The sequence below is a fragment of the Falco rusticolus genome, chromosome 6 (assembly GCF_015220075.1).
Source record: "Falco rusticolus isolate bFalRus1 chromosome 6, bFalRus1.pri, whole genome shotgun sequence".
Classification (NCBI taxonomy): Eukaryota; Metazoa; Chordata; class Aves; order Falconiformes; family Falconidae; genus Falco; species Falco rusticolus.
In genome coordinates this window covers 39,390,864-39,418,716 of record NC_051192.1, presented here as the reverse complement: position 1 = coordinate 39,418,716, position 27,853 = coordinate 39,390,864, and the positions used below count along the sequence as shown (strand labels likewise).

General features: G+C 39.8%; 1 protein-coding gene across 6 annotated transcripts; it reads right to left on the bottom strand.

Annotated features, from left to right (window-relative positions):
* Positions 1-343: 343 nt before the first annotated feature.
* CCDC28A (coiled-coil domain containing 28A) lies at positions 344-27,772 on the bottom strand. Of its 6 annotated transcripts, XM_037393221.1 has the most exons (6): positions 27,254-27,471; positions 26,519-26,713; positions 23,665-23,828; positions 22,555-22,709; positions 21,905-21,927; positions 18,037-20,886 (listed from the first exon to the last, which is right to left on the bottom strand). In XM_037393221.1, the coding sequence occupies exons 2-6, from the start codon at positions 26,674-26,676 to the stop codon at positions 20,832-20,834; spliced, it is 555 nt and encodes a 184-aa protein (XP_037249118.1). In that variant the 5' UTR covers positions 26,677-26,713; positions 27,254-27,471; the 3' UTR covers positions 18,037-20,831. The 6 variants fall into 6 exon arrangements, with proteins under 6 accessions (XP_037249113.1, XP_037249114.1, XP_037249112.1 ...); XM_037393216.1 differs by lacking the exons at positions 18,037-20,886; positions 21,905-21,927; positions 27,254-27,471 and adding exons at positions 344-5,818; positions 27,563-27,772; XM_037393217.1 differs by lacking the exons at positions 18,037-20,886; positions 21,905-21,927 and adding an exon at positions 344-5,818 and having other exon boundaries at positions 27,218-27,477.
* Positions 27,773-27,853: the final 81 nt, after the last annotated feature.

The window sequence follows — 27,853 nt, the reverse complement described above, 5'->3', positions numbered from 1 at the left end:
GTGACGTGTACATACGAATTTCTGTAACATCCATATCTTTCTAGTAGAAAGACAAGTTAGTGTCTCAAGTGAAGAACTTAGGCAGCCTGAACATCTTTGTGTCTTACCAACAAGTCTGTTTTTAAGAATTTTTGCGGATTACTTTAAATGCATCATTCAGTACATTTTAAGGCAGTTTTCATGATCAGAAGAGCTTCTAACTGAAAAAATACTTATGTCTTAAGAACATCACTGCCAGTGATGTTCAGCAAGTACCTCAGTAATGTAACCCAACTTTAATCCCTTATAAAATTATTTCCCTGTCTTCTCCATTTGTTTGATCTTGATCCAGCTACTTGATGCATTTTTTTTTTTAATGAACTTAGATTGTAAGCTCTTTGGGGCAAGGAATTATGTACCATGCGAGAGATGTGCTCTCTATATTGCAAGTATAAATGTAGACTACTAAATAGTATGGAGTGTGATTCATGTACCCAGCTAGGATGGATGGACAGCAGCATGAATTTCTGAAACAGCTGCAAAATGTTTTTCTTTGGACTTTGTGACTGGAGGAGTGTCTCTTTCCTCATTTGATTTGTGTTTCCTTTCCTTCTCCTACTAATGTGCCTCTTTCTTCATTCCACCTGCTTTGGAGTTACTTTTTTCTCCATTCATTGCCTGTCTTTGACTGCAGAGAAGATTTCCAAAGCGCAAAGGTAAAAACCTGAAAAGCCACTTCTTTTGAGCAGTATTTGAAGTCTACCCAATGTAAGCTAGTATTTTCAATTTTTTTGTACTTCACATGCCCCTCATTTTACTTGCAATTGTATAGTACATGAACTAGAGGATCTCTTATTACTGAAATGTCTTATGTGGGATACACAAAGTTGAGGTTATAAAAAGAAAATAAATTTGCAGCATTGTTTCTTGTGTGAGATGTCTCTGTCCCTTATGGATGGGGTGCGCTTTGTTTCCATTCTACATTTAGGACAAAGTTGAGTTACTTTCCTGGGTTTGGCTATGCACAGAGTTTGTCTCTAAGTGCAGCTTTACGGATGACCTAGTCTGAATCACTTTTTCCTAGAAGAAAAAAAAATGGGGGTGGAGGGAATGGGGGGTGGAAATCACTGTCTCCTGACTCATTCTGGTCTGGGTTTCTAGTAGAATGTAGTTTCATGAAATGGTAATATATTATAAAAACACGGTACTCCCAAGTGAGTAATAATGCAGTTCTTACTCAGGAAGATTAAAGAATAACTTGGGTATTTTAAACATAGTTGTGTGCTTAAGCTGCTTAAATACTTTACAAAGCAGTGCATGTGCTGTTGAGCATTTATACTCCCTGCCACAAAGTTCCACGTATTTCAGACATACAACTTAATTTCATAGGCAGAATGCCAGCTTATTTGGCCATGCATATTGATCTACTAACCATCTGGGGTACAGCTCTTTGGAAGAAAACACATGAAAACAAAGGATTTTATTCTCTAAAAACAACAAAAAAAAATTGCATGTGATGTACAGCCTTTGTTTCACTGTAATACTCAAAAATTCAGAATTGTAACTGTGAAATTCCATGTGATCTCACAACTTGCACCCAAAGTTTGAAGATGACTGTTAGTACTGGTTATCACACTCGTAACAGCACGCTGTGGTGCAGAGAGCTGCATGAATTCCCTTCCATCTCTGGTAGGATATGTTCTTGATACTTCCACTCCTGCAGACACTAAGAATGCATCTTAATATGTAAGAATGTGGGAGCAGTTGAACTTTGTTGTTTTGACTAACCTGGATTATGAGGGACCTAGGAAATGAACAAAGCGTCATAAACAAGTGAAAGTGACTCAAACTGATATTCAGTGGTATATTGATGAAAAACCAAATTTTAGCCATGCTGCTGTTGAACCTTGTGTGACTGTAGTATTTGTTTCCCGGTTTGCTGAAGAATTCGACAGATACATCCTACTCCACAATGCACGTAAACTCTTTTGATATAGCCCATATAGCAGCAATGGTGGCTTTTGCTTTGTCATCTGACCTCAGGGGTCTAACTGTTTCTCTCTTTGGCTTGAATGAGACTGCATTTAAACTGACAGAAGAGGTACGGTCAATGGGGTGGAACAAGTTAAATGTAAAAAACAGCACGTTGAATTAGGAATGCCTTCTGCAAAGAGCCTGTCATCTTTGGTATCCATTCAAAAGGCAATTAAAGACTAGCGTGTGAAAAAACAGCTGCATATTGAGAAAGGAGGCACTAAAATCAGTGGTTTGCCCTGATACGCAACTGGGGGAGCATGGGGTGGAATAAGTGTTAGAAAGGTTGCTCTAAACTGTGAACACTTCTGTGTGTAAACACTTCTTAAGGGCTTCTGAAGGTCTAGCATACGTGGTTGGTTGTGTCAGACTTAGCGGGAAGGTATGTATAGTGGGTAGCTTCAGCAATATATGATTTCTCAGCAGAAATTGAAGGAAATTTTTTTGAACCCTTGTGATACATCTTAGGAATGTGTTTCATTAACTTGCCGTGGAATTCAGCACTCTGCCAAGTGCTGTTATGCCTTAATTTTGCAGTTCTTGAACTGATACAAAGCTTGAGTTCAGTCTAAGTATGAAAATACAGTATGTATTTCAAGAAAAAGATTATAAAAGGAATCTATAGGAAGTTGTAATTCAATGTATTCTGTCAGAAAATGCACAAGTGACATGCCTCCAACTGTACCTTCTTTTTTCTGTTACGTACCCCTGCCTTTGGAAGAAGAGTGCTGCAATTTACAACAAACCCTTTTCCTAGAGTTTCAGTCCCATTGTCTTTCACTGCCTTCATGAAGGAACTCAGTCACCTGTGTTCTGATCAGAAGGAACCGTAAGGTTATGGAAGAATGAAGAGGTCCTTTTGCTTGTAGAAGGGTAGTTAAAAGGAAATATTCCTTGGTTTGCTCTGCACTTTGCCTTTAGGGAAAGGTTGTGTTGAAGCAAGAAAATTCCTGTGAAAAAGCAGTAGTAATTTGCATATCATTTTATCAAAATTAAGAGGCTGATGATTTTGATAGTTTTTATGGTTTATGCCAAGTTGTTTCCATGGGTGGATCCACTAACCAACAAACCAGCTAAAATTGATAGTCTCTTTTAACTTTTCTTGCCAAAAGTATCAAATGTTGTTTTGTGAATGGTTTTTTATCCTCTTTTCCTGTAGCCTTTTCAAACGGTGAAATCCTTTGAAGTTTTAAAACTTTCTTTTTCCAAGTAACTGCGCATGTGGAATAGTAGGAAAATATTGGTTCCACTTGTGGAAAAAAATTTTATCCATTGATTGAAATGGGGTTGCGTTTCAGCTGTCACAACTCAAGATCTTCCTGATCTGAATTAATACAAAGTGAGTACTCCTAAGAATTGAACTGAAAATAGATGCGATGTTGAATCCAAGCTAGAATTCTGGGTTTAAAATTTTTATAAAGATAGCATTACCATGTATTATTTTATGTGAGGACACGAATATAAAACAACACACTTTAACAGTAAGGATAAGAAAAGCGGGGGCAAATCAACTGCGTCCTGGATCCAAAGGAAGCTTGCAACTGTGTGTAGTAGAATCTATAGACGTAATTCTATTGTCCAGCTCTGGTACTAGATACTACGTGCCTAATTATAAGCCTGAATACGCGTTTGCCTAGTCTGCTTAAATAAGGTAGGAACAGGGTTGAGACTTGCAATTTTTGTGCTGCATCCACATGTTCGGATGATCAAGCCGGTAACTTCAAAATGAATTTACTGAGTGAGACTTTTGGTGCGTTATGTGCATTTCTGTGTACTCCTTACTTAGGTCTATAAATTTACCAATAGACATCTGAAGTCATGCATGCGTGCAGCTTTCTTCCTGAGCAAGGCAGTATTTGAAGTGTATTCCTGAAACTAATGTGGAAGTACAGCCTGGTGCAAACTTGTAGTAGTACGGTACATCTAGTTGTGGTGGAGATGCATGAAGTTAGTAGTCTTAATAGAAGATGCATTCTTGTTTCGTGTGGATTTACATCCTGCTTGTGGTTGTCTTCAGCGAATTTCAGTTCTGAGGTGGGATCCTGTGGAATCAATCTTTTGTTCAAACTCACTCTTCTATTAAAGCTGTGAGAAGCTCTTGTACATTTCCAGCACCATAAATGTGGACTTTGGCTGTCAATCTCAGCTTTACCCTGCAAACCGCAGAGTCTGCAGGATAAAGCGTGTTGCGGAAGGAGTTTGTACATGTTTGAAGGAGTAGACTGAATTTAATAATTTGCTTAAGGTCTGGGCTCACTTTACTCTCAAAATGTTTCTGTCAGAATATCTAAGATCTGCTTAGGTTTCAAATGAGAACAAAATAAATTGTTACCCTGTGAAATATAAGCCCAACTTAGCAGGTGCTTTTAAACTTTTAAAAACTGGTTTTACTACTCTAAAAAAATTCTCAGTCTACTTTCTCTTTCTAGACTGGTGCTTAGCATATGTATGTGTATACACGTATAGTATATATATATTGTAGTATCATTATTAATTTTCATTCTTGAGTTAGGAGGTAACCCAGTGAGAGGTTTCTGGTTTTGTTGTTAAGATCCTCAGGTTCTCTATGAATTCAAGACACCTTATAAATGTACAGCTTTGATCTCTGACCTGGTTTGATTTGGTAGTCTGTTCAGCCCCTTACTACTGCTTTGAAAGTATTAAGATGCTTATAACTCTGCAGTTTCTGAAAAAGTAAGAACACTTTTTCTCAGCTGGGTTGCATATTCTTTCTTGTAAAACCAGTGAACATTGAAGTATCTGCCAAGGCTACATTTTGAACCAGCTGAATTGCCAGCTTTTAAAACTGCGATAAGAAATGCTTACTTTTTTCTTGTAGTTTCTGTGGGGTTTATTTTACTTTAAATTAGGCTGAAAATACTGATACAGAAATTGAAACAATTTGTATTTGTTGCAAGTGGTGGTCTGAATGGTTTTAACCTGGAATGCTGGTTTTCGTTTTCTTCTAACATACCCCTACTTTCTTTCAAGGTGCATTGCCATTTTTGGGGTTCCATATACAAGTTTCTCGTATTGGCACATGCTTAATTGTTAGACTGTGTGTGTTCTAGTGTTTTGAAATTTTCGGTCTTTTCAGTATTTTGGCCTTTGGCTTAGTGCTGCAACATTGCATTAATTGGGGAGGTCAGATGATTTGCAGACTACTTTTTCTTTCATGCACTCTGGTCTCAGTTTCCCCCAGTTTGTGGGAAAACCTAGTTTGTTCTCAGTTGTTTCACGTTCTGGTTTTTATTGTTGTATTTTGACTTAGATTTACAGCTTTCATGGGAGTGTGCCACAGTTCTCTGTGTAAAGCCTTATTTCAGCGAAGTTCAGTGCTAATGTGGAAACCTGCCACGTGAGGTCTTTCAGAATTGGAGCCGCAGTCGTTTGTGATATATTAGAGCTCTTCTGTGTTATCTTTTGCTCCTGCAGACTGTCATTAAAGAAGGAGGACTTCCCAGGGATAGGGTGTGAGAAGCCAGCAGCATGAGCAAAACTGGAGTGAGGGCCCTCAGCTCAGCCAGTGCCCCAGGCAGGGCTGCAGCTCCCAGTCACTGAACCAACGGGTGCGACCTGAGCAGCGCTTCTGAGCAGATTCCTGCTCGTCTGTCTTGGTTGCTAAAAGCACACTTTGTCACTTGTAAGATCGTGATATCAGAGAAGATCACTTGAACGTGACTTTGGATGCTGCTTTCCTTGGAATGAAATAAACCTTCACAATTTCCAGAGTTTGCATGTAGCTCTTCCTGCTTGTGAGCAGCTCCCTGGCAAGCTTGGTTCGTGTGTCTGCTGTGGCTTCACCCTAAAATCCAAATTAGGTGTTTTAGTGACTAAAATAGGTCTGTGACTGGTGGAGGTTACACAATACACACATACACTAAACAGTACACAAAAGGAGTAAAATAGATAATTGCTTTACATGGCTTCAGAAGAAAAAGTGGTTGTTTTTTGGTTTGTTTGTGGTTTTTTTTAAATGCTTGCATAATTGTAAAACAGAAGGGTGATGTCTTCATAACTGAAGAGTTGTCCCGCATTTATTCAGATACAAGTATCCCTTTAATGCAGAGATCCTGAAAAAAATCTTGTTTTTTAAGTTAATGCAGGGCAACCTGTCAAATCAACAACCTAAACTTGAAGTATCAGCAGCCCTGGCCATCAGTGAAGTATTTTTATTTAAAAAAATCAAGTTTTGCTCTAGGATAGATCAGAAGTTGTAGTGAAAACGTCATTAATGGTGTTTGAAGAAAGATGTACTTTCTGTATTTCTGCATGGAGCAGGACTTTCTACTCTGAGGCTGAATAAAATTTTGGTATTGTTAACTCAGTGGTGTTAAATTTCTGCAGCGGTGGGGACAAACAGCTGAAATGCAGCACCGCCTTGAGTTTCACTTTGGTCTGATGATGGTTTAAACAAGGAAATGGTGTTTTTTTCAGCTCTGTAATATCTATAGATTTTTTTTGTTTTGATCAGAGCACAGGAAGAACAAAAAAACGAATTAATGGCAAAGATTATTTGTTGTTTAAAGTACAAAAATTAAAATTATGTATTCCTTGAGGCATTCACCTCTGAATTCTGCTTACAGATTCCAAAATAAAAATGGTCTTTAGGCACCTGCTTAACAAAAAGTAGCACTTGCTACAGAAATACTCGTATGTGCGTTTCTATGTCTATTTTGCTGGGAGTTTTAATCTTCTAGTGTTTATATAGTAACCTGTAGCGTAAAAATACACAGAAAACAATGTAAAATAATTTCACTGCTTATAGACTCTATGTGGTGATTTACATGTTCTTGGTCATTCTTCGATTAGCTCTGCGATTCAGGGATATCTCATTTTCTGTGATACATTTGAGAATTCAATATAGACCTTTTTGCATTTGAATAGGAAACACATTGTTTAAAGTATTTACTCACATTAAGCTGTTAAAATTTTTCCCTGGTCTAGCTGCTATAGTTTGTCAACTTTTTTTGACTGGCAGAAGTCTTAAATATGTGTATGTGTTACAATGATTCTTATAAAAGCTTTTAAAGTGTTAGTAATGCAATCAAACTTACTGCAGTAAGAAACTTCTGAGAAAATGCTTCTAAAGGCTCTGCGCCCCCAGCTGTGCCTGAATTCATCCTGCACGACAGACATGGGTGAGGAGAAGCAGACTTTGCTCCTGTACCTTCAGGCCTCCCTCTCACGTAGGAGCCCAGCAGCAATCTGCCTTTTGCTGTGGCACTGCCCCAGCCTGAGCGGTGTTTGTCTGACAGAGGCGTGAATGTCCTTCAGGAATAACCTGGTAAGACATGAAGCATTGGCTGGACCCAAACCAGACGCTGAAGCTGAAGGCCAAGCACTGGCAGGTAGGTGGGTTAGCTGACCAGCTAGCCTCCGGGCACGTGTTCTGCTGGAGAGAGAGCAGCGCACCTGGAGGCATGGACCAGGTCACACTCCGTGCAGGGATAACTTATGAGCTCTGTGTGTATGGTTGTGTAGTGGGGGGAAAAGCAAATAGTAATTGTTTTTCTTCATTAGCCAACGATAAGTAGACCACTTTATCCACGAATGAGCCAGTGATACTTGGGTAACCGTGCGGTCCTTATCCCAGCACCATACATAATGACTCCTGAGTGTTGGTTATGTTGAAGAGTTCACAAAACCGAGCAGCACTCATTCACTTCATATGTTCGCATCTGTTTTAAGTGTCTGATGAGGCATCAACCACTTGCAGATTCCTAGCCAAAACTAAAAACGAGCCAAGTTGTATGGAAGAGCTAAGCTAGTAACGCTGTTCTTTTTGAAAAGTGTTCCATATTAACAGTCAGACTGTTTATTTTGCAACTTTGAAAACTAAAGCGTTATTAAGAATCAAACTAAAAATTACCAAAATAAATTGACTCTTTAGAGAACCAAATAGTGTTACAGGGATCTGCGGTTACTCCCAAATCTGAGAGCTGCTTAAGTTCTAAAGTACGGTTATTACCGGAAACTAATATTAATTGTATTAAAATGTGGTAGGCCTTAACACCTTACTAAGTGTTATGCAAAGCGTGTCACTTTTTTTAAAACCTAGCTAAGAAGGATCATTAGGAGAAATACTCATTTAAAACTGATTTTCTTGGCTGTAGGTCATGAACTGCAGCTTTGATTCTTATTGTTCTTCAAGACCCAAACATCATGCACTTAGTCGGAGAACAAGACCATCAATCAAAGGATATGCGTGGAGTCTATTCTCCATATATATATATATGCATGGATATATATACACACATGTGGAGCATATATATAGAATATGCTATTCACCGGGGAGCAGATAGATGCCTTTTTGAATGTTTAATTACATTGGTAGTTTTATAAGGAAAAATATGAGTTTGCTTGCACAGGAATTCAGGCTGTTTTACTTAAGGTCTTTTGTGCAGAGAATGTGAGAATTGCCAGTTGAGAATCCCTTGTGTTGTCTAAACTCCCAAATTCTTTACTCTGATTTAGGGTTGAACTCTGATTTAGTATTTAACTATGTTAAACGAACACGTGCACAGAATTTAGGTCAAGCTGACCTGCTAGAGCTGTCAAGAATGATGAATGGAGGGCCTTGTAATCAAGGGAGTCAGCCTTGGGAATGACAGAACAAAGAACATCCCATCTTTGTGATGCAAGCCATATGTACTTAGATTAGCTTGTTCATGTTCAGCTCTTACGGTCCTTAGCCTTGCCCTAGAAGTGAACGACCCTCATTATCATACTAGAAGTCACACCCCCTAAGGGAAAGACCCAGGCCCATTAGAAGAGACCCTTCCTCAGAGAGCATGCCTAGCAGTAAAAGAAGTTAGGTAATGGAGATGCAGATGTGCAGCCAGTCATCTGTATGGACCTGCCCTCTGGGCAGGGAAAGCGCAGAAAGTGTTTTCTGTATGACGTACAGCTTAGTGCTGTGGTACGCTGGCTTGATTTGCCAGCTCCAGGCTTGTGCACTCTGTAATAAAACGGTGTCTCGTTGCAAGTGTCTAAGATTGGCTCGCTGCACGCCAGGAACAGACTCACATTTTAGCGACAACAGTTTTGGTGACCAGATGGGACTTCGCTAAGAACCTTGCTCGATTCGACTTGCTGCAGACAGCGGGGAGGTGGAACAGTTGGATTCCAGTGGGCACTGACCTGTTGATCAGGGGATGCCACTGATCCCTTTCCCTTGCTGGGTGGTAAGTGACTGAAAAGTGCAATGCTAAATCAGGATACCGTATTGACTAAGTATAAATGGTTGTTTGAATTTGATTTTTGGAAAGCTAATTTCTACATAAGTGACTCCACCAGGATCGTGGTAGGAGATTAAAAGAACTGGTACACGTAGACGTAGTGAGTTGGTGAACTCCAGCTGAGTGTATGCAGGCTTGGATAAAGAGATTTTTTGGGGGGAAACAATTATAAAATGGGAACTGGTTCCTCTACCGAAATACCACCCTTGTACCCATTGGAATAAGTTGGGGGGAGACCCCATGACAAAAGAAAAATTGAAACAACATCGTATTTGATGGTGGCCGATATGTAAGTTAAGGGATGAGGAGAATTGGTCTGAAAATGGAATCTTAAATACTATGTTGCCATTAATGTTATTTTGCAGGACATTAAAAGAATGAGATGAAGTACTGTTTGTTGGTCTGTTTTTTCTCCCTGCAAGTAATTATGAGATAAGAAAGAAATGTAAGCTACTGGATACTGATCCAATGGATTATATGCTAGCAGAAAATGGGGAAAAGGAGTCAAAATGTTGTGTAGCGTGTGAAATGGGGAGAGGCTGTATTCAGAAAAGTGAGGAGGAAGGGGATGTTCAATTGTTAGTTGCTGAACCGAAATAGAAACTGTTGCTGAAAGCAGCAGCAGTAGTAGTGCTGCTTTGGAAGATCCAGCTACAGGGCACGAGTCTCAGACTTTAGCCCAGTATCTGGAAGAACGAGAGCACACCAAACCAATAATACAAGCTCTATTGAGGCAAGGATTGAGAAGAATTACCGCTATCTGTACATGTTCCATTTACTACTTCTGATTTTTTTAATTTGGAAAGAATCATTAGGACCTTACAGGGAAAATCCTGATAAAAAGCATCAAATGGTGGCAATTATGATGATGAACCACAATCCTGTTTGGAGAGATGTACAAACTGTCGAATACCCTCTTCGCTCCTGGAGAAAGGAGACTGGTGTTAGACAAGGCTCAGGAGGAGAATGAGAGGCAGAATGCTTGAGATGACCCAGCTCAATTTATGCCTAAACCAGAACCTAATTGGGACCCTAATACTGGGGAAGGAAGGGTGATGATCAAGCAATATCAAGAATTAATTCTGTGTGGATTACGACATGGAGTCTCAGAGCAAAAGAATCTGGCCAAATCGTACAAAGTAAAACAAGACCTAACGGAAAATCCATCAGCCTTGTATGAAAGGCTGTGTGAGGGTGCAAGGAAATGGACAAATTTGGATCCAGAAAATCCAAACAGTAAAAATATGTTTAACATGCTTTTATTGGACAATCGGCCCCTGATATTCGTAAGAAATTACAGAAAGTAGATGAGGCTGGGGGGATGAGCATTTCTCAGTTGACTGAAATTGTCTATAAAGTATATGATGGTAGGGATGAAATAGAAAAGAAGAAGCAGCAAAAAGAAAAATACAGAGACCAAAAATGTCAAGCTCACTTGCTGGCAGCTGCTGTAGCTCAGGGAAATAGAGGTAAAGGAGGAAATTTTGGAGGGTAGGGGTTGAGGATGGGGATTTACACCACATCCTACAGGAACCTCCACCGTGGCAAATCAATGGGGCTGTTTTAAGAAGGAGGGACACTGGGAAGCTGGCTGTCTGTTATTGAAAGGGCAGGCACAGACATCAACAAAAGGGGGAACCTTCCCCAGCATCAAATTTATTACTGCTAGAAAATTATGATATGAAATGAAGGGGGCTGAGGGTGAGTTTAAAGGCATCCCCAGCAGGTACTGTGGTTCCAGTCAAGTTGGGGAATTAAACCATAGATTTCTTGATAGATACAGGAGCAACTTACTCTGTAGTAACTAGCTGTAAGGGGCCTCTCAGTAAATTTAATATGCTGATCGTTGGGGTTACTGGAAAGAGAGAATTAAAGCAGTTTTTTAAGTCAGTGGAATGTCAAATTGGAGGTAAAACTTTTAACAGGTGAATTCTTGTGTATGCCCAAATGCCCTCTACCTCTCTTAGGTCAGGATTTATTTAGTAAACTACAGGCCCAAATAACATTTTCTGAGAATTCCATTCAGTTGCATATCCCATTAGAAAGTGTCTGGAAGGCACAGATATCTGCTGCAAAAGGGGAACAACAAAGTGAACCGGAAATCTCCAAAGAAATCTTGGATGCTGTATTTCTGTTGGTATGGGTGACTGAAGTACCAGGGAAAGCTGACATCACACTGATAAAGGCAGAATTAAAACAGAACTCCAAACCAGTAAGAAAAAAAAGCAATATACTATGAAAATGGAAGCAAAAACTGGATTACAGACTTTGATAAATAAATTCATGCAATATCGCCTTCTACAGGAATGTCAATCAAAATATAATACTCTCATCTTGCCAGTGAAAAAGCCACATTCTACAGAATACTGGTTGGTGCAAGATTTGAGGGCAATTAACAAAATATTTGTAGATGTACATCCAGTGGTGCCAAGCCCCTACACTCTTTTGACCAATATAGCAGGGAATGATGTCTGTTTCACTCTTTTAGATTTGAAAGATGCCTTTTCCTGCATATTCCTGCATATAGATTCAGAAAGCCAGAAGCTCTTTGCTTTCGAATAGGAATGTCCCACCACAAGAAGGAAGATGCAGCTTTGTGGGACAGTCCTAGGCAAGGATTCAAACCCAGCCCGGTCCTACCTTGCTTGGTAACCTACTGGCAAAAGAATTGGAAGTCTGGCAAGGTAAGAATCCAGAAGCAACTTTGCTGCAATATGTTGATGATATTTTGGGGGGTAACTGAAACTAAGCAAGGACATACTGGAGCCTCAATTAGTTTGTTAAATTATCTGGGAATGGCTGGATATTGAGTCACTCTGAAGAAGGTTCAGTTGGTCAAAGAGACTGTTAAGTATCTTGGGTTTGAAATATCCCAAGGAGAATGGAAACTAGGCAGTGAAAGAAAGGAAGCCATTTGTAAGATTGCATCCCAACCATCAGAAAGGGAACTCAGCGCATTCCTTGGAATGGCCAAGTGATGTAGAATTTGGATCCTGAATTTTGGACTTACGGCTAAACCGCTATGCGAAGCCATAAAACAACCAGGGGATGTACTGGAATGGACTCCTGAATGTCGAAAAGGATTTGACTCCAGCATTGAGATTACCTGATTTGGATAAGCTATTTGCCCTATGTGTACATGAAAAGTTACATACTGCTTTGGGGGTTTTGACTCAAGCATTGGGAGAATGGAAAAAGCCCATCACTTACTTTTCTAAACAACTGGATCAAGTGAGTAAGTGATAGCCAGCCTGTCTCCGTGCAGTGGCTGCAACTGCCACTGATTTAAGAAGCATGAAGACTCACTTCAGGACAAAAGATGACTGTATTTGTGCCATGTGCTGTGACCTCAGTGCTGGAACAAGGAGGACATCACTGGTTATCACGCAGTAGAATGGACCAAGCAGTATTACTGGAACCCGGTGATGTATGTTTAAATAATATATAAATATAAATATATTTTTATATAATAATAATAACCAATTTGAATCCTGCCACTTTGGTGCCCATATTGGGTGATAGAAGCCTAGAGCATGATGGTGTGTTCACTATTGAACATCTTTTCCAGTAGGCCAGATTTGAAGGATGTTCCACTGAAAAATCTTGAGTGGACTCTGTACACAGATGGCAGCAGTTTTACCCTGGATGGACAATGGTGACCTGGATATGCAGCGGTAACTTTGGAGGGATGTCATTGACTCACAACCCTTGCCATTAAGTACTTCAACACAAAAAACTGAATGAATTGCCTTGACTAGAGCTTTGGAATTGTCACAGGATAAACAAGCATATATATATATATTATATATATATATATTTATATATGCTTACTCTAAATATCCCTTTGGAGAGATACACGCACATGGGGCAATACGGGAAGAAAGAAAGAGGACTTTTAACCTCCCAAGGGTCACCTATTAAGCATGGATCAGAAATACTGAAATTATTAGAAGTGGCCATAATTTGCTGTAAGGCTTACCAACCTGGGCAACTGAAGTCATATGAGGGAATTGTAAGGCTGATGAAATACCAAAAAGAGCAGCCAACGAAGCAATCATGGGAGCTGTGATTCCTCAAAACGTAATGAGACCTGAAGCACCCAAATACAATGAAAAAGAGAATGAGTTGGCTGAAATGCTAAAATACGTGAGGGCTTCAGACGGATGGTGGGTGACATCTGCTGGACAACGTTTGGTAAGAGCTTCCATAATGCGGAAGATGCTACAACACACGAAGGAACTCATGGCAGGAGATGCTATAATCACAAGCGTTAGGAGGTGTGCAGTAGGGCCAGAGGTGCAAAGTTACACTGATCAAATAGTAAAATAATATTATGTTGTACAAATAATCCTAAAGTGGAATTAAGACCTCCACCTGGAGAGGTAAAGAAAGGGAATATTCTGGGAGAATGATGGCAGATTGATTTTTCTGAAATTACCAAAATGCAGTAATAATAAATATCTCTTGGTACTGGTAGATACCTTTTCAGGATGGTCTGAAGCTTTCCTGTGCTGGACCAACCAAGCTGGAGAGGTAATGAAGAAATTATTAAATGAAATTGTACCAACATTTGGAGTTCCAAGTGGGATCTCATCAGACAGGGGCCCACACTTTATAGCAGAAGTAATACAGACAATTTCTGCTCTTTTAGGAATAAAATGGGATTTACATACACCTTGGAGACCCCAGCCTAGTGAGCAAGTAGAAAGGATGAATAGGTCTTTAAAGAAGCAGTTGGCTAAATTGTGTCAAGAATCTAATTTAAAACGGATAGAATGTTTTACCTAGCACTTTAATGAGATCAGAATCACCCCAAAAGGGTTATTAGGGAAAAGGTGAGCCCATTTGAAGTATTATATGGAAGAGCGTATGCTGTAAATTTAACAGGAGAGGAAGACCAAATGCATATTTCTGGTGATCAGGTGTTAAGTGAATATAGATTGTCTTTGGGACTCTCCTCTTCGTACAGGTGGAGAGAGGCACCTGTACCATTGGATGTACCAGTGCATCCTTTCCAACTCAGTGATCAAGTGCATCTTTGAACTTGGAAGGGCAAGCCTTTGAGGGGGAAATCAGAAGAAGTGGCTCCTTTGAAACTAAAAGTCAAGAAATTTTAATGAACTGTTTTTGGACTGAAATAAGACCCTATATAGAATTGGATTGTATACAGGATGTATGGATTGTATATATGACGTACAGCTTAGTGCTGTGGTACACTGGCTTGCTTTGCCAGCTCCAGGCTTGTGCACTCTGTAATAAAACAGTGTCATGTTTCAAATGTGTAAGATTGGCTCACTGCACACCAGGAACAGACTCACATTTTGGCATCAAGTTGCTCTCTTCTTGTCTCCCAGCTTGCCAATATAAACTCTAGCACTACTCTGGCTGGAGTGTTGGGTTTTGTACTTGTTCAGTTTTCTATGGACTGGCCTTCCTTCCAGAAGGAAACACTTTGTAAGCAATAGCAGGCAGTCTCTGCAAGTAGTTTCTGTATTCAGCAGTAGCTTATCACAAGATGCTACTAGTAAGAGTTCCACTCTAGGGAGAAGAAAAATAGGAATGCCTCGGTATTCAGAGCTATGGACAATCATCTACTAAACATTGTATAAATATATGTAGCAAAAGAAAGTTAATGCGAGAACAGGTCTTGAAATAACTATGCTATTGTTTCTTCCAGGTGTTAAGAAATACTGGTTTACTTGTATAGATTTTAGCTGACCGAGTTCAATTAAACCCTCACCTAAAATCTGTTCCAGCTCTTGCTCAGTGTCATTCCCAACTTCCCATCAGCAAGCAGGTCTTCAGCCGTTTCCAGGAAAGCAGGGACTTGGCACACGTAGCAGTTGTTTGGGAAGATGGATGCCATAGCACAAACTTACACACCTTTCAAAATACATATATATATATAAAAAAATTCCTAATTCAACAGAGAAACTTGGAAAAAAACTTGATTTTGAAAATGCATGCTGTTGTTTTTCAAGACCCAACATATTTCATGCTTTTAAAATCTACTGGCACACCCTGCCACTATTTACCAGACTTTTTCATTAGGGAAAGTGAGTGAAGAGTCAGTAGTGCCCTAATGTGCAAGGTTACAGCCCTGCCAGGCTGGATTTTTTTTCCAGCACGCACAATTCTGGAGACTTGAAAGTGTTTGAAACCCTACCCAAAGAGAGCCTTTGGAGCAGTGGTTCTACTCCCGATCCAGCTCACCAGCAGTTCCTTGGCTAAGTACATTTACAGAAGTAGTAGTGTGTTCTATTGAAACATGTTTTTCATTTGCTATTGAAAGCCCAGCTTTTCTGGCAGAAACCCCAACTTCATTACCTAATAACGTGGGATTGCAGATTTATAAACTTAGCAGTTCAGCCACTCTTGTTTATTTTCATACCATGTCTTAGTGGGTTTGATGGCAGAGAAAGCCTTTTCCAGTGCTGCTGCTGTATGGGGAGCAGGGAGCTTAAAAATACGCTTTTTGATGTTTGGGAAGTACAAGATTACTGGTAATTGTTTTCCTTTCCTTGTAAATCCACACTTGGCACACTTTTATCTTCTCCCAAGGTAGGTTTGTGTGTGACAAAAGTGAAGAAATGGCTTTCATTCAGACTAGTAACCTCCTGAATGGTAGGCTGCTTTAAGGGGACTGCTGTTCTTTGTATGCCTTTCTGAATCCATGGCTGTAGGTTTAAATTAGATCTGCTGATGTAGTTCCATGAACTTCTGAGAGTAATTGGTTTAGGCCAATCTGGAACTTAACAAGACGTTGCCTTGCCTTAGAAACCAAGTCTCTTGCCAAATTGAGCTTTGTTGCATTCTTAGGATAAAATCCTCATGGTTTGCACTAAATTAAAGACATTGAATTTACAGTGCATCTACTGCAAGTGCTTCTGGTGCAGAAGGCAATAATCACTGCTGCATCAGAAGGCAAAGATGTGTCAGCTAGTTAATTAGGATGAAGAGAGAACCTGAGCTCCTCCATCAAGGTGTTTGTGCACCAAAAGCCAAATCACGTGAGCACAGATATTTGCATTTTTGATACTGTTTCTTACATGCAGTATACTGTTACCCTTATCAATCATTTAATTCTGAGAATTGCTTTATATTTTGTGTTGAAATTACATCCAGTAGTTTGAATATTTGAAGTATTGTTTTTTAAAGATGGCGATACAATCAGTTTTTCTGCTGCTAGATTAAAAAAAAATATATCCTTTGTTTCTTCGAAAGCAGTTGAAAGGGTGTGATTTGCAGCAGTATTTTCTTCCTGCAAGCTTTTAACAATTTCAAAGAAATTATAAAATACGGTATAGCAAGTGTTGTATTCTCAAGAGTAAAGAAGCAAACATGCAACTACCGTGAAGTCTTTCTAGGTTGGCACCTACAAATTAAAACATGCCAGCTGATCTGCAGCTTGTTTGCATTCACCCTAACAACTCCTCGCTCTCAGCTAGCTGAAGCCCAGAACTGTGTTTTTGATTTCTCTGCTCTATTGATGCAGGTCTAATAACACCATCTTCTCCCCATGTACAGTGCTGCTGTCAATTCAGGGTTCAGTATGTACTCATTCATATTAAATATGGTAATTTTTATAGTGAGAAAAGAGGGTTGTGATAAAGCCCATGTTTTGTGACAACAATAGTGAGATGCACAAGGTATAATCCACTAACAGTGCATGTAATTATTTTTCATTTTTAATTAAAAAGGAACAAACTTCCAGTATTATGGCTAAAATACATTCTCTGATAGTAATCCTAAAGAGTCTCTGAACTCAGGGTCTGCATGTAGACAGAACACATTCATGTATGTGACAGGATGTGCCAGATTCAATTGCATGAGGAGTGATGAGACGCAAGCGCATTTAGAAGAAACAACCCTAACACACAGTAAGCCTGCTAACTTCCTTACGTGTATTGTGAGAGTCTAGGCCAAATTTGGCTGCCATCTTCATATTTAAGGAGTGCGGTCTGTGCCCAGCTTCCCTGTGTTAAGTAAGCTCTGCTTTAGAAAAAAGCGCCCTCAACACACCTGTTATACCTACAATAGTTGGTATTTACAGAAAGGAACAACAGTAGGGGAAGTTATCCATGTGAAAACAAGAGTGAAGATTTCTCCTAAGAAGCCTGAGACATTATGTGGACAAAGCGTTCCCAGGTCTGCTTCTGTCCTAGGGCAAGAGTTGGAGTTTATTGCCTTTTATGGGAAATGTGTAATTTCCTTCATTCTTTTATGTGAAAGTTCATAGAGTGTAACTCCTGGAAAAATCACTAACCTGTGTTTGAAGAAATAAAAAAAAAGAAGTCATACTCAATTCTCTAGGTGAGGACAGTGAGGTAGCATTTTTAAGTTTCTGTAATGACTAGAACTAGAAGTAAATATATAATGTTTCAAGAGTTGAAGCATATGACAAACACTAAGCATCATACACTGATGCTTCAGACTCCCTGTGTACACCGCATTAAAGGTTAAAGACTCTGAACTGCAACATAACCATGATGAATTGGGACCATCAGGGATACTGAACAGGCGTTAGCAAGCAATATTAAATACAAATACAAAGAAGGTGACATAGTTGTGAAGTCTATAAGGCTCTAAGGTGCCCTTGAAGTCCACAGTAAATATGCCCTGTTTCTTAACTGATTGAACTAAAGGTCATGACTCAAATTTAACTAGGCTTTTGTTGCTGGGTTTTGGGTTTTTTTTAACTTTGCTCTTAAGCCTTTAGTCCTTGTACCTTTGTGTTACTATAGTTGCAAAACACAACCTGCGGAACACTAAGAGAATTGGGTCAGTAGACCTTGATAAATATATTTATTTTCCTTTACACAAATGAGAATTTCAAGACACAACTCAGCATGGGTGTGTTACCATTTGTATAAATTGGCCACTTTAATAAACTTACTGGGGAAAAAAATAAATCAGTCCTTACCTATTTATGTTGAAACTTATTTTCAGAGTTCAGTATATTTTCTGAACAAAAGATGCCTGCCTTAATCACTTGTCTTGCTGTTTTTGAAGAAAGAGGCAGGTAATACCACTGACTCTCATCTCTTCGGAATCCTCTTTTCTTGGATATTTTCCTGTTAGCTTTTCTTCCTGATTTTTATTTTCTTTTTTAGTTCACCGAGGTTACACAGATGATTCTTGGAGTGAGATAATCTAGATCAGTGATGCAGGAAAGAGCATCTTCTTTCAAACACCATATCCTTTTATCAGTGTGAGTTCAGGCTGGGAAACACTCAATGTTAATACACTTTCATCTCCATAAACAACTCTTCAGGAAACAAGATAACAGAAAAGGAGTTCATTTTCTGCAGCCACTTATGAAAGTACGTAAGTGCAAAAGCCTGTCCACAAATATATTACAGTAGTTATTTTTCTTTTCCTGCAAGAGCCTAGAAATGCAATTAGATTATTACTACATAGAAAAGCTCAGTCTCTCAGAGACCTTGTTACAAAACTTTTATGCGTGGATCCAACAGATAATAAGCATACATCATTAATGAATTGTGTAGAAAATGCAAATTTGAATCCAGGAGGAGACAAGAGAATTTTAATTTCCTAATTATCTGCAGTTAATGCATTCCTTGGGACTTGCGATTACCCATGGGCTTATGGTGGTTGAAGAAATAGGTGCTAATTCTTGTAAAATTCTAAACAGATGCTTGAGAAATTTATTTATGTCTGTATCTCAAATTATACCTTTGTTACATACTTGCATAAGTTACTACTGAAATTTAGAGATGAAGATATCCCACAGACAACAGGTTTGTAAGTTATTTGAAGTGTGTTTTAAGTCATAAATCTCAAGAGTTAGATGACAGAGCCCACGGCAAAAGATTACCTCTTTCATAGAACATTTAAACTACGAAAACTACTGGTTAAAAGTATGTTTTGAGAACAGCATGTATTACAACACTGGCACTAAGTTGCTAGTGAGAGTATAGCTCTCCTGAATCAAAATGACCTGCAAGAATGTGACTTTGCTTGTATAAATGAGCTCTGCTAGTGACTTTTGCCATTGTAACTACCCTCACACCTTTACACATCTTGAGGCATGAGGCTAAACCAGGCCACTTTTTCACTTGATGTTCATAAGTCTGCACAGAAAGGAGGCCATAGTGTCTACAGTGAGAAGTGACTGTGCAGAAAAGGTTAACTGCCCAATTATTTGTTAGAGCAGGGGAAAAAAACCAACAACCTTGGCTTCATTTTGAGGAGCATGTTGTATTCTAGTTCTCCTAAGCAAACTTTGGATTTCACATTATCATGGGTACACACCTAGCAGCAGCCTGGGACTTTGAGGTACTTTTACAAGCATGCAAAACTCCTAGAGAATCTCAACAATAAGGGAAATAAATCCTGTAAAGAACAACAGCATCCTAAAGGAAAAGCCCAACTGAGATCCCTACTGGTTTGTTAATCAGAGACTTGCCCGATAGCCTCAAACATTTGTTATTCCCTGCCTCACCGAAGTTTGTAGCCAGAGCACACTGTGGGATTCAGAAAAGATCTGGAGCCAATGGAATCCACAACTACATCTTGCAGCTGAAGACACATCTTCTCCAAAGATGCCAAACAAGAGGCTATCTTTTGTTCCCTGGTCACATGTCCAATGAAAGTTTACCTCTCAAATAGAAGAATAAAGATTTCATTCCTTGTGTAGTAAGTATATAGAAACTTAACATACTACCTAAAACCTCAATATAAAAAAAAAATCTAGAATCAAAGGCATAGTTTGGTGGACTAGGATAGACATTTTGGATTTAAAACTAGCCTGATTTTACACTAAAGAATTTTTTTCTCTGACTGTGGACACAAAGACGATACCAATTAATACCAGAATTTTTGTAACACAGGAATTACTACAAAATTGCATATATTGGATTTATTGAACAGTAACAGATTTACCCAGCTTTATAATTTCACAGTATGTGACTGATAGTATGCATGCTAGTTCTCATTTAGTGACATTTTATAATTATTCACAGTAATGAAAAGTAAACTGCAAACATTCAGGCCATGCAAGAACTCTTATCTTAACACAGCTGAACAGACAGCAGTATCTCTAAACAAAATATTTAAAAAGTTTTAATTTATTAACAGTAAATTAATCTGTGTCATTGCTGATCAACAAAACACTAAAGATTTAGTGTGCAGATTGTCTACATACTGATCAGAAAGGCATCATCATCATTGCTACCTTGATAAAAACTGGAAAAATGCTAATTAACTTATATACATATCATTTTCACCCATATGAACAACATTGAGCAGAAGCGTACTTCCAAGTTTCCCCAATTTTTCTATTAAATAAGGCAATAATAAAAAGCATAGCATCATAACAACCTACTTAGAACTCTAGATACTGAGTCCTGACATAATGCAGTGCTCAGAAATATGCAAAAATAAACACCTGGATTTGCACTTTTGATTCTTCATTGTGTGGGGTGGTTGGGGTTTCTTGTTGTTTGTGTAAAACAAAAAAACCTACCACCAAACCCCACAACTGTTCCAGATTCCACTGTCAGGAAAAACAAAATAAAAGCTTCTGGGAGAATCCAAACTGAAAAAGCTGTTCTTTCAACCTGTGGCACTATTTGGAATATCTTGAGCATCTGCTAAATGTAGTTTTTGGCTGAAGCAAGCCATTAAGGAATAACATTTTCACATAGAGATAAGGTATAAACAAGATAGTGTTACACACAACTATGCTTAGTCCTGGGACAGGTATGCACCAGTCCAGATTAATTCAGTTCTATTAAATCCTATGCTAGTTGTCAACTAGTAGATTAATCTTCCTCAATGAGCCTTAAGTATTACATGCCCCCAGAATTAGTTGGTGAACCAAGGGGGATAGCAGATTATTTTTATCACTTACATGATGTTACCATATTCCCCTTGCGTTTGAGACCTAGCCTTAAACACCTTCCACAGACACAGAGAATGTATATACCAGTGCAGTATCTTCAGTCCCACCTTCCTCAATGCAAACAAAGTGTGTAACATCAGAAATAACGAGACCACAGTATAAACTGAACGCAACACTCCTCAACTGTGTTCTTAGTGCATCGAAAGTATGCTGTAAAAGGCAAGCCAAGACATTCAGATTTATCTGCTGGGTGGGCTAACAGCACATTTATGCAATTACTAAAGCTCTGCTGAAGAATTTGACTTGACCATTGCCTGACCCTACAAATAAAAAATTAGGTCAGTCCGCTGTTCACAGTAGAATCAATGATAAAGAGCTGCACATATTTCTAGAAAAAACAAAAAGACTAGGATTCACTTACCAATGGGACAGAACACTTCTGAATACTATAGAAGGGATATTGTGATCTATATTTGTTCCAGAATGTCTCAGCAAGATGCATGTAGAGACCTGCTTCTGATGGGCTTTGCCACCAACTGTCAACACATTGTCTAAAGTGGTACATGCTAGCTAAATAAATCACCACATGAAAAAACAGCCTGTAATTAAAAGTGTTAGGATTCTGTCATTTGTGTATTAGAAGAACCTAAAATTCATGCTGTATTACAGCACTAATTTAAAAGAAAGCGTTATTAAAGCGATTTGATTCCTATAAAGACACCATAAAGAAATAATTATTAACTGTAATCAAATAGAAAAAATAGACATTTGAGAAAAAGGATACATAGATGAATTTAGTTCTTCTAGCTGCAATAAAAATGTAGAAAGAATCAGAAATGGTGTTCCGTTAGTCAAATAAATGCAACGGTTACACTGATCTGATGAAATACATTAAAACAATGAAGGAAATCCCAAATAGTTTGGGCTGAAATGTATGATTTTACTACAAAAAGCAACGCAAACCTGTGCTGAATTCTACCCCAGAGCTAAGTCCCAAAGTAAGTTTAAATTTGCTGATCTCAGGAAATTTGAAGACTTTGTTTTGGGTTTTGTGGAAATACATTAGAGAAAAGGAGAAACTGAAAGTGTGGAATATACATATCTAAATTCCTTGTTATGTGTGGTCTTCCCCAGATGTAGAAGAATAAGGCACAGGGAAAATAATCATAGTTCCCTGGTACACTGGCCATCTCTGAACAGGCCTACATCCTCAGAAATTTTACAGCCAAGACTGTTCCACTCATCAAAACAAGCAGCAGCCTCTAATAAAGAGAAGGCAAGGTGCCGTGTTTTCTCACAAACAAGATGAGGGTAGGGCTTATGTCTCTGTTCATTTCAGAACTATGTTCTCCTCAGCTATAAATCACTGTCCACCCAGCAGTGAACCGAGTACTGTGAGCAAAGTTCCACACTTCCTGCTTTCCCAGCACTTACATCTGACAGCAGCCTATCGAGGTTGGAGTCACTGGCTAGTTTTCTTTTATCTTCAGGGAGTTCTTCCAACTCCCCATAGAGCTCCAGGTTAAGACGAGCAAGTTTCTCCTGCATACTCCGTACATGCTCCATCTGCTCTATGGAACATTCATTTCCTAGAAGGACAAGCAACAGCTTTATCTAAAGAAACCTGAGAGAGCAAATGAATGTACAAAGATACAGCTTTTTACATCAAGAGGAATTTAAACATCAAATTTACAAGTTAATCTGCTTTCTCAATGACTTCTTCCTGTTTCACTACTGAAGCTTGTCATCCTGACTGGTGTTATGTTGTGTTGAACTTTACTAACATGTTTTTAGAACATATGAGTTTGTTCTGTACTCCTGAATTTCTCTCCAATTCAGGAAGACCCTGTTTGTTTGTTTTTTACTTTAAATATGGTCACAGTAAACCTTCTTTCTAAATTTTATTTATCTTGGGGTTTTTTTTCCTTGTAACTGATGCTTTACGTAACACAGACTTTTCAGGTTCTCTTGTAAAATCAGTGTGGAATTAACATGACATGCTGACCTAACACTAAACCTGCAAAAGTACATAAGCACCTTTCTACTCAGTGTAGGGGGAAAAAAGGGAGCAAAAATGTTATATTTTCTCTGAAGCTTCCATCAAATGTGAAGTAGTAAGAATAGTAAGATGAGAAGATAGAAGGGTAAGCTAAGCAAAATACAATTGCATTGGATTCCACAGAACTTGTTACCTATAATAAGCAGCAAAATCAGGTGCTAAGTAATTCTTATTATTCTTATACTATCATAGATAAATGGCTTTAAAATTGGGATCTTAAATCCATAACCAAGGTGCTGTCTTTGGTAAGCCATCCTGGTAGGAACAATGAAATGGCAATTGAATAATCTCACACCAAATCTCACAACCTTACAACAGGACTATAATTTTAAAAATGCAGTAAAATCTATTAATTATGTTAAACTTTATTTTCATACATCTGAGTCCAGACTGACAGTCTCTCCATACAGCACACTTGTTTACAAATGTTACCATCATGTAGCTATAAAAAAAAAAGATTGTATACAGACAATTGATGCATTTACCAAATGCTTGAAGTTTGCCAGAGTGGAAGTCATTCAGGAGACTCAGAAGTCCCCTTTCCATTTCCTGAACATCTGATACATCTGTGAGAAAAGAATGCTGGATTGGTGCTGCCTCTGCCCCTTTTGCTTCGCCTCCTGGCGGTTTGGCTTTCTCTTTTATTACACTGAAAAAAAATAATTAAAACAAAAAGACTACTTCCTGCTTTCGCTTTCATCAAAAATCTGAAGTGTCAGGTAAGTGTGCACCTGGGCTTCAAAAATCAAATGGAAAATATATACTTCAATCACTCTTTTTAAATTAAAAAATGGAACACCCAGTCTTAAGAACAAAGAGCATCATCACTGTCTTGACAGTTTGATACTGCAAAGTGAAGGATTCCAACAATCTGCTTTCCTACTAATAGGAAAGGGAGGGAAACCTCAGTGGAGCACATGTATGTAATGGCCATATTAATAATCTGAAGAGGACCATTACCCAACAATGACACATAGTGCATGGAGCACTATCTACATAAAATAATCCTGAAAACATCTGGAAACTCTCTTTAAGCCAGAAAGAAAAACCCTCAATAATCATATGCTCCTGTTGTCACAAACACCTATAGACTGCAGCCAGTATGGCTAAAAACTTGCTACAGCTTATACAGGAAGGTGACCACACCGCCAGATTAATCTTCTCTAGAGCTTCTTCCCACCTTTGAGTAACAGCCCAGTTTTGTGAAACTCTCCATAAAACACAACCTCCCAGTACTCTAACACATACCAAATATAACTAGTCCATGCCCAAACAAATGTTGAATATGCTAAAAATTCTCTACAGCTCCCTCTGCAACAAAGCAGTCAAATTTCCTGCATCCCATGTATTTTTCTCTAGACATACAATTTATTCAGAGCACCACTGCCCACAGAAACTACATGGATGAAAATTAATAACCATTATAAATCCAAATGAACGTGCCATCGATATGGAAGCTAAACACAATTACCACTGAGAAGCAGCATATTTCATCTTTGACCCAGAGACGGACAGACTGCAGCCTAACCTAATACAAATCAGGTAAGGGGCTGTTTTCATCCCCAATTTGCCTGTCCACGTGCATATGCAGCCTTTCTCCCACATTGGCATGGCTGCTTCTGCAGCCTTATGATCATTCTGTTCAGAACCTGATTCAGTGAAAAGTTTTGAACCTAAAAATCAAAACTTAGAATACTGTGGGGTACTTAAAATAAATACGCTTATTAAAGAAGCTTTATTTAATTAGTGAAGATAACAGGGTTTACAGCACAGTAAGCCCCACCTTCCCTTGAATACTTCCACATTCTGCAAGTCAAAAATTCTCTTTCCTATGGGAAATAATCATTCTTTTTCCAGCCTAACAGCTTCTGCAGTCTATAAACGGTATGAATTACATAGTCTATATGCCAGAACAACTAATGGTCCAAAAATTACCATATCTGGTTCAGCTCAGAGCAACTCATCTCAATTTAGGCTTAACTTAGTCAATTTAGAAATTGAAGTAGAAATAGCCAAAAGGATTGCATGTCAGAAAGGTCATTGATTTTTCCCACTTGTATCTGAAGTTTAATACAACATATTACTGCATCTGGAAAACTTATTTCATTGGATTCTTCCAGATTAAGTGAAAATGAATTAGATACTCCTACTCCACTATTGTAACAGCAGATCATCCTCACATTGTTATGTCAATTACTGCTTTGCTTGGAAAGTTCCAAGAAGCTGTATCGCCACTGCTTGGTAAATTTGACTTAACAATTGAGCAAGAATGTCTTTTTCCAAAACTTAATGCAAAAAGCGCATTTTCTTCTCTAGCCAATGTTGCGGACTACCGGAAATTAACTTCTAGTACATACCAGAATGAGACATAAGTAAACTATATGGTCAGCTGCAGAAATCACCAATTTATAGCACATCAGTATTTATTATTTCCCTCAAAATATTAACACATCTTCCCTGAAAAATAATGTATAGACTTTACATTGCAGAATTTCATTATTCATCAAGCCAATTAACAGATCCTTCAAACAGACTATCTGTGCTAACGACGACAGTTCAGTATTTAATCTTCAACTAATGCAGGTCAATAAACTCAGCTGCTGCCTCCCCCTAGCTAACATTTCACTTTAAAATCCCTCTTCACTCATTTATCTACTGTATCTGCCACAGCCAAGAAATAATATTTTCTACTATGCAGGAAAATTAACATTCTCAAACCGAAACAGATGTGTGGTCGATAACACACAAATTATTCCAAAATGGTACTTTCTGAAGAGGCAAATGCTTCTCTCTGTGCATGAGTATGGCCTAGGACCTACTGCTGCCCTCACTGACAGGACCCCCCCCCAAAAAAAAACCACCCAGAAATTCCAGTTCTAGCTCATCCTCTTCAATTTACATCCTCCGTTTCCTGCCCTACTTGTCAGTTTCAAACTTGCAGTCAAGTAGTATTTTCTTTGTTCCTCATAGCTGTACATCTGGGGCTCTGTCACCTCCCATATGATGCCCACATTTGCCATATTTGATCACCCAACTCTTGTCTTTCACCAGTCACATCAGGCTATCATCTCTTCGGTATGAGTCTACAGCACTGTGTAACACTTTATAAAGCTTACAAGAAGGGTATTGAGCACCTTCCTTTTCTGAAAAATAACCGTTATATTGCATTAAACACAAATCCGTTTACTAAAAAAACCCACATCATCAAAACTTTCACAAGTCTGAATCTCTTTCTTTTTATTCTGTCCCAGCCAGTCTTAACACCCTTTAGACTGTCTGAACTTTGGCAGGTTTCTGGCTCTCACTTCCACTGAGTTTGCAAGAAGCTCCTAAGCTTACCGTTTTAACTTTGGTTTTTGTACTGCAGGCTGCGGTGCAGGATTTGAAAAGGCTGTACTTTTACTGACCGGCACTGAGCTTTTCTTGGAGTTAGCAACCTGAGCAGGGTGACTGGTCGACGACTTCGGGCTCCTCCTCTTGATTTTCCTTTCTTCCATTTCTTCCAACTTACTGCATCTAGACTAGTTTCTTGTCCTTCAAAGGGAAGAAAAAAAAAAGTAAAAAACAAAAAAAAAGGGAAGAAACACCCATTAAAACTGGCATTTACAATAAAACAAGGGGAAAAAAAACAGGTCACAGCACATGGAAATACAGCTTATAGTTTCTTCAAAGATGACCAGTCACTCATTTCTTCAGACAAGAGAATCCAGTTTCAGGAGAAGCTGCCCAGGCCTGCCTGCTCAGCAAAACAGGCAGGAATTAAAGTCTTCAGCATCAGCTTCAGCCTACAGGCACCTACCTCAAAATGATCTCAAGCTTTGCATCCCATGGATTATTGCTAGAGAACACCATGACCACTTGAGCCTTCACCAAGCAAAAGATGGAGCAAGGTTAGTGGCACCAGGACGCTGTGCCCCATCCCTGCCCAAAAACCTCCCCTACAGGGACAGCCAACGGCCTTGTCACGCCGCTGAGACCGAGTTGTTATTTCTACTACACATACTACCGACGGGTAGCGCCCAGTGACAGAAATGCTACCTTGCTGCTATTATATACGTTATTACCGGGTGCTACCTCATGGCCTCCTCGCCCGGGGAAACGCCTCCCCTGAAACGCACCAGCCCGTGGAGGCGGCAGGGGGTACCGGGCCGGGCCCCCCACCGCGGGAGGGGCCCCCAGCCTCTACCGCCTGCTGCCATCTTATCAGCGCGGAGCCTTAGGACGCCAGTCAGCCCGGGGGGCGTGGGGGGAAGGAGGAGGCCAGCCCCCTCCCCCCGGCCCCTCACCAACCGCCGCCCTCTGCCCCCCGCCGCACATTACACGGCCACCGAAGCGCAGGCCCCGCCCCCCGGCCGCCCCGCCCCGCCCCCCGGCCGCCGCTACCTGTGCGGAGGCCCCGCCCCGCAGCCGCGCGCGGACCCCCCCGGCCTCGCCGGCTGTCACCCCTCCCCCGCGGAAGCGGCAGGCGCAGCCCGGCGCGCGGGTCACATGACTGCAGCTTGGGGCGGGGCGGCCCCGCTGCCCCGCGAGATGCATTGTGGGCGTCGCGTCCCTGCCGGCGGCCGCGCTCCCCCGGCGGGCAGGGCGACTGCCATCCCCAGCATGCCCCGCGGCAAGGGACGGACGGCGCGGAACGCGCGCAGGGCACTGACGTGGCGCTGGGAGGGGCCGAGG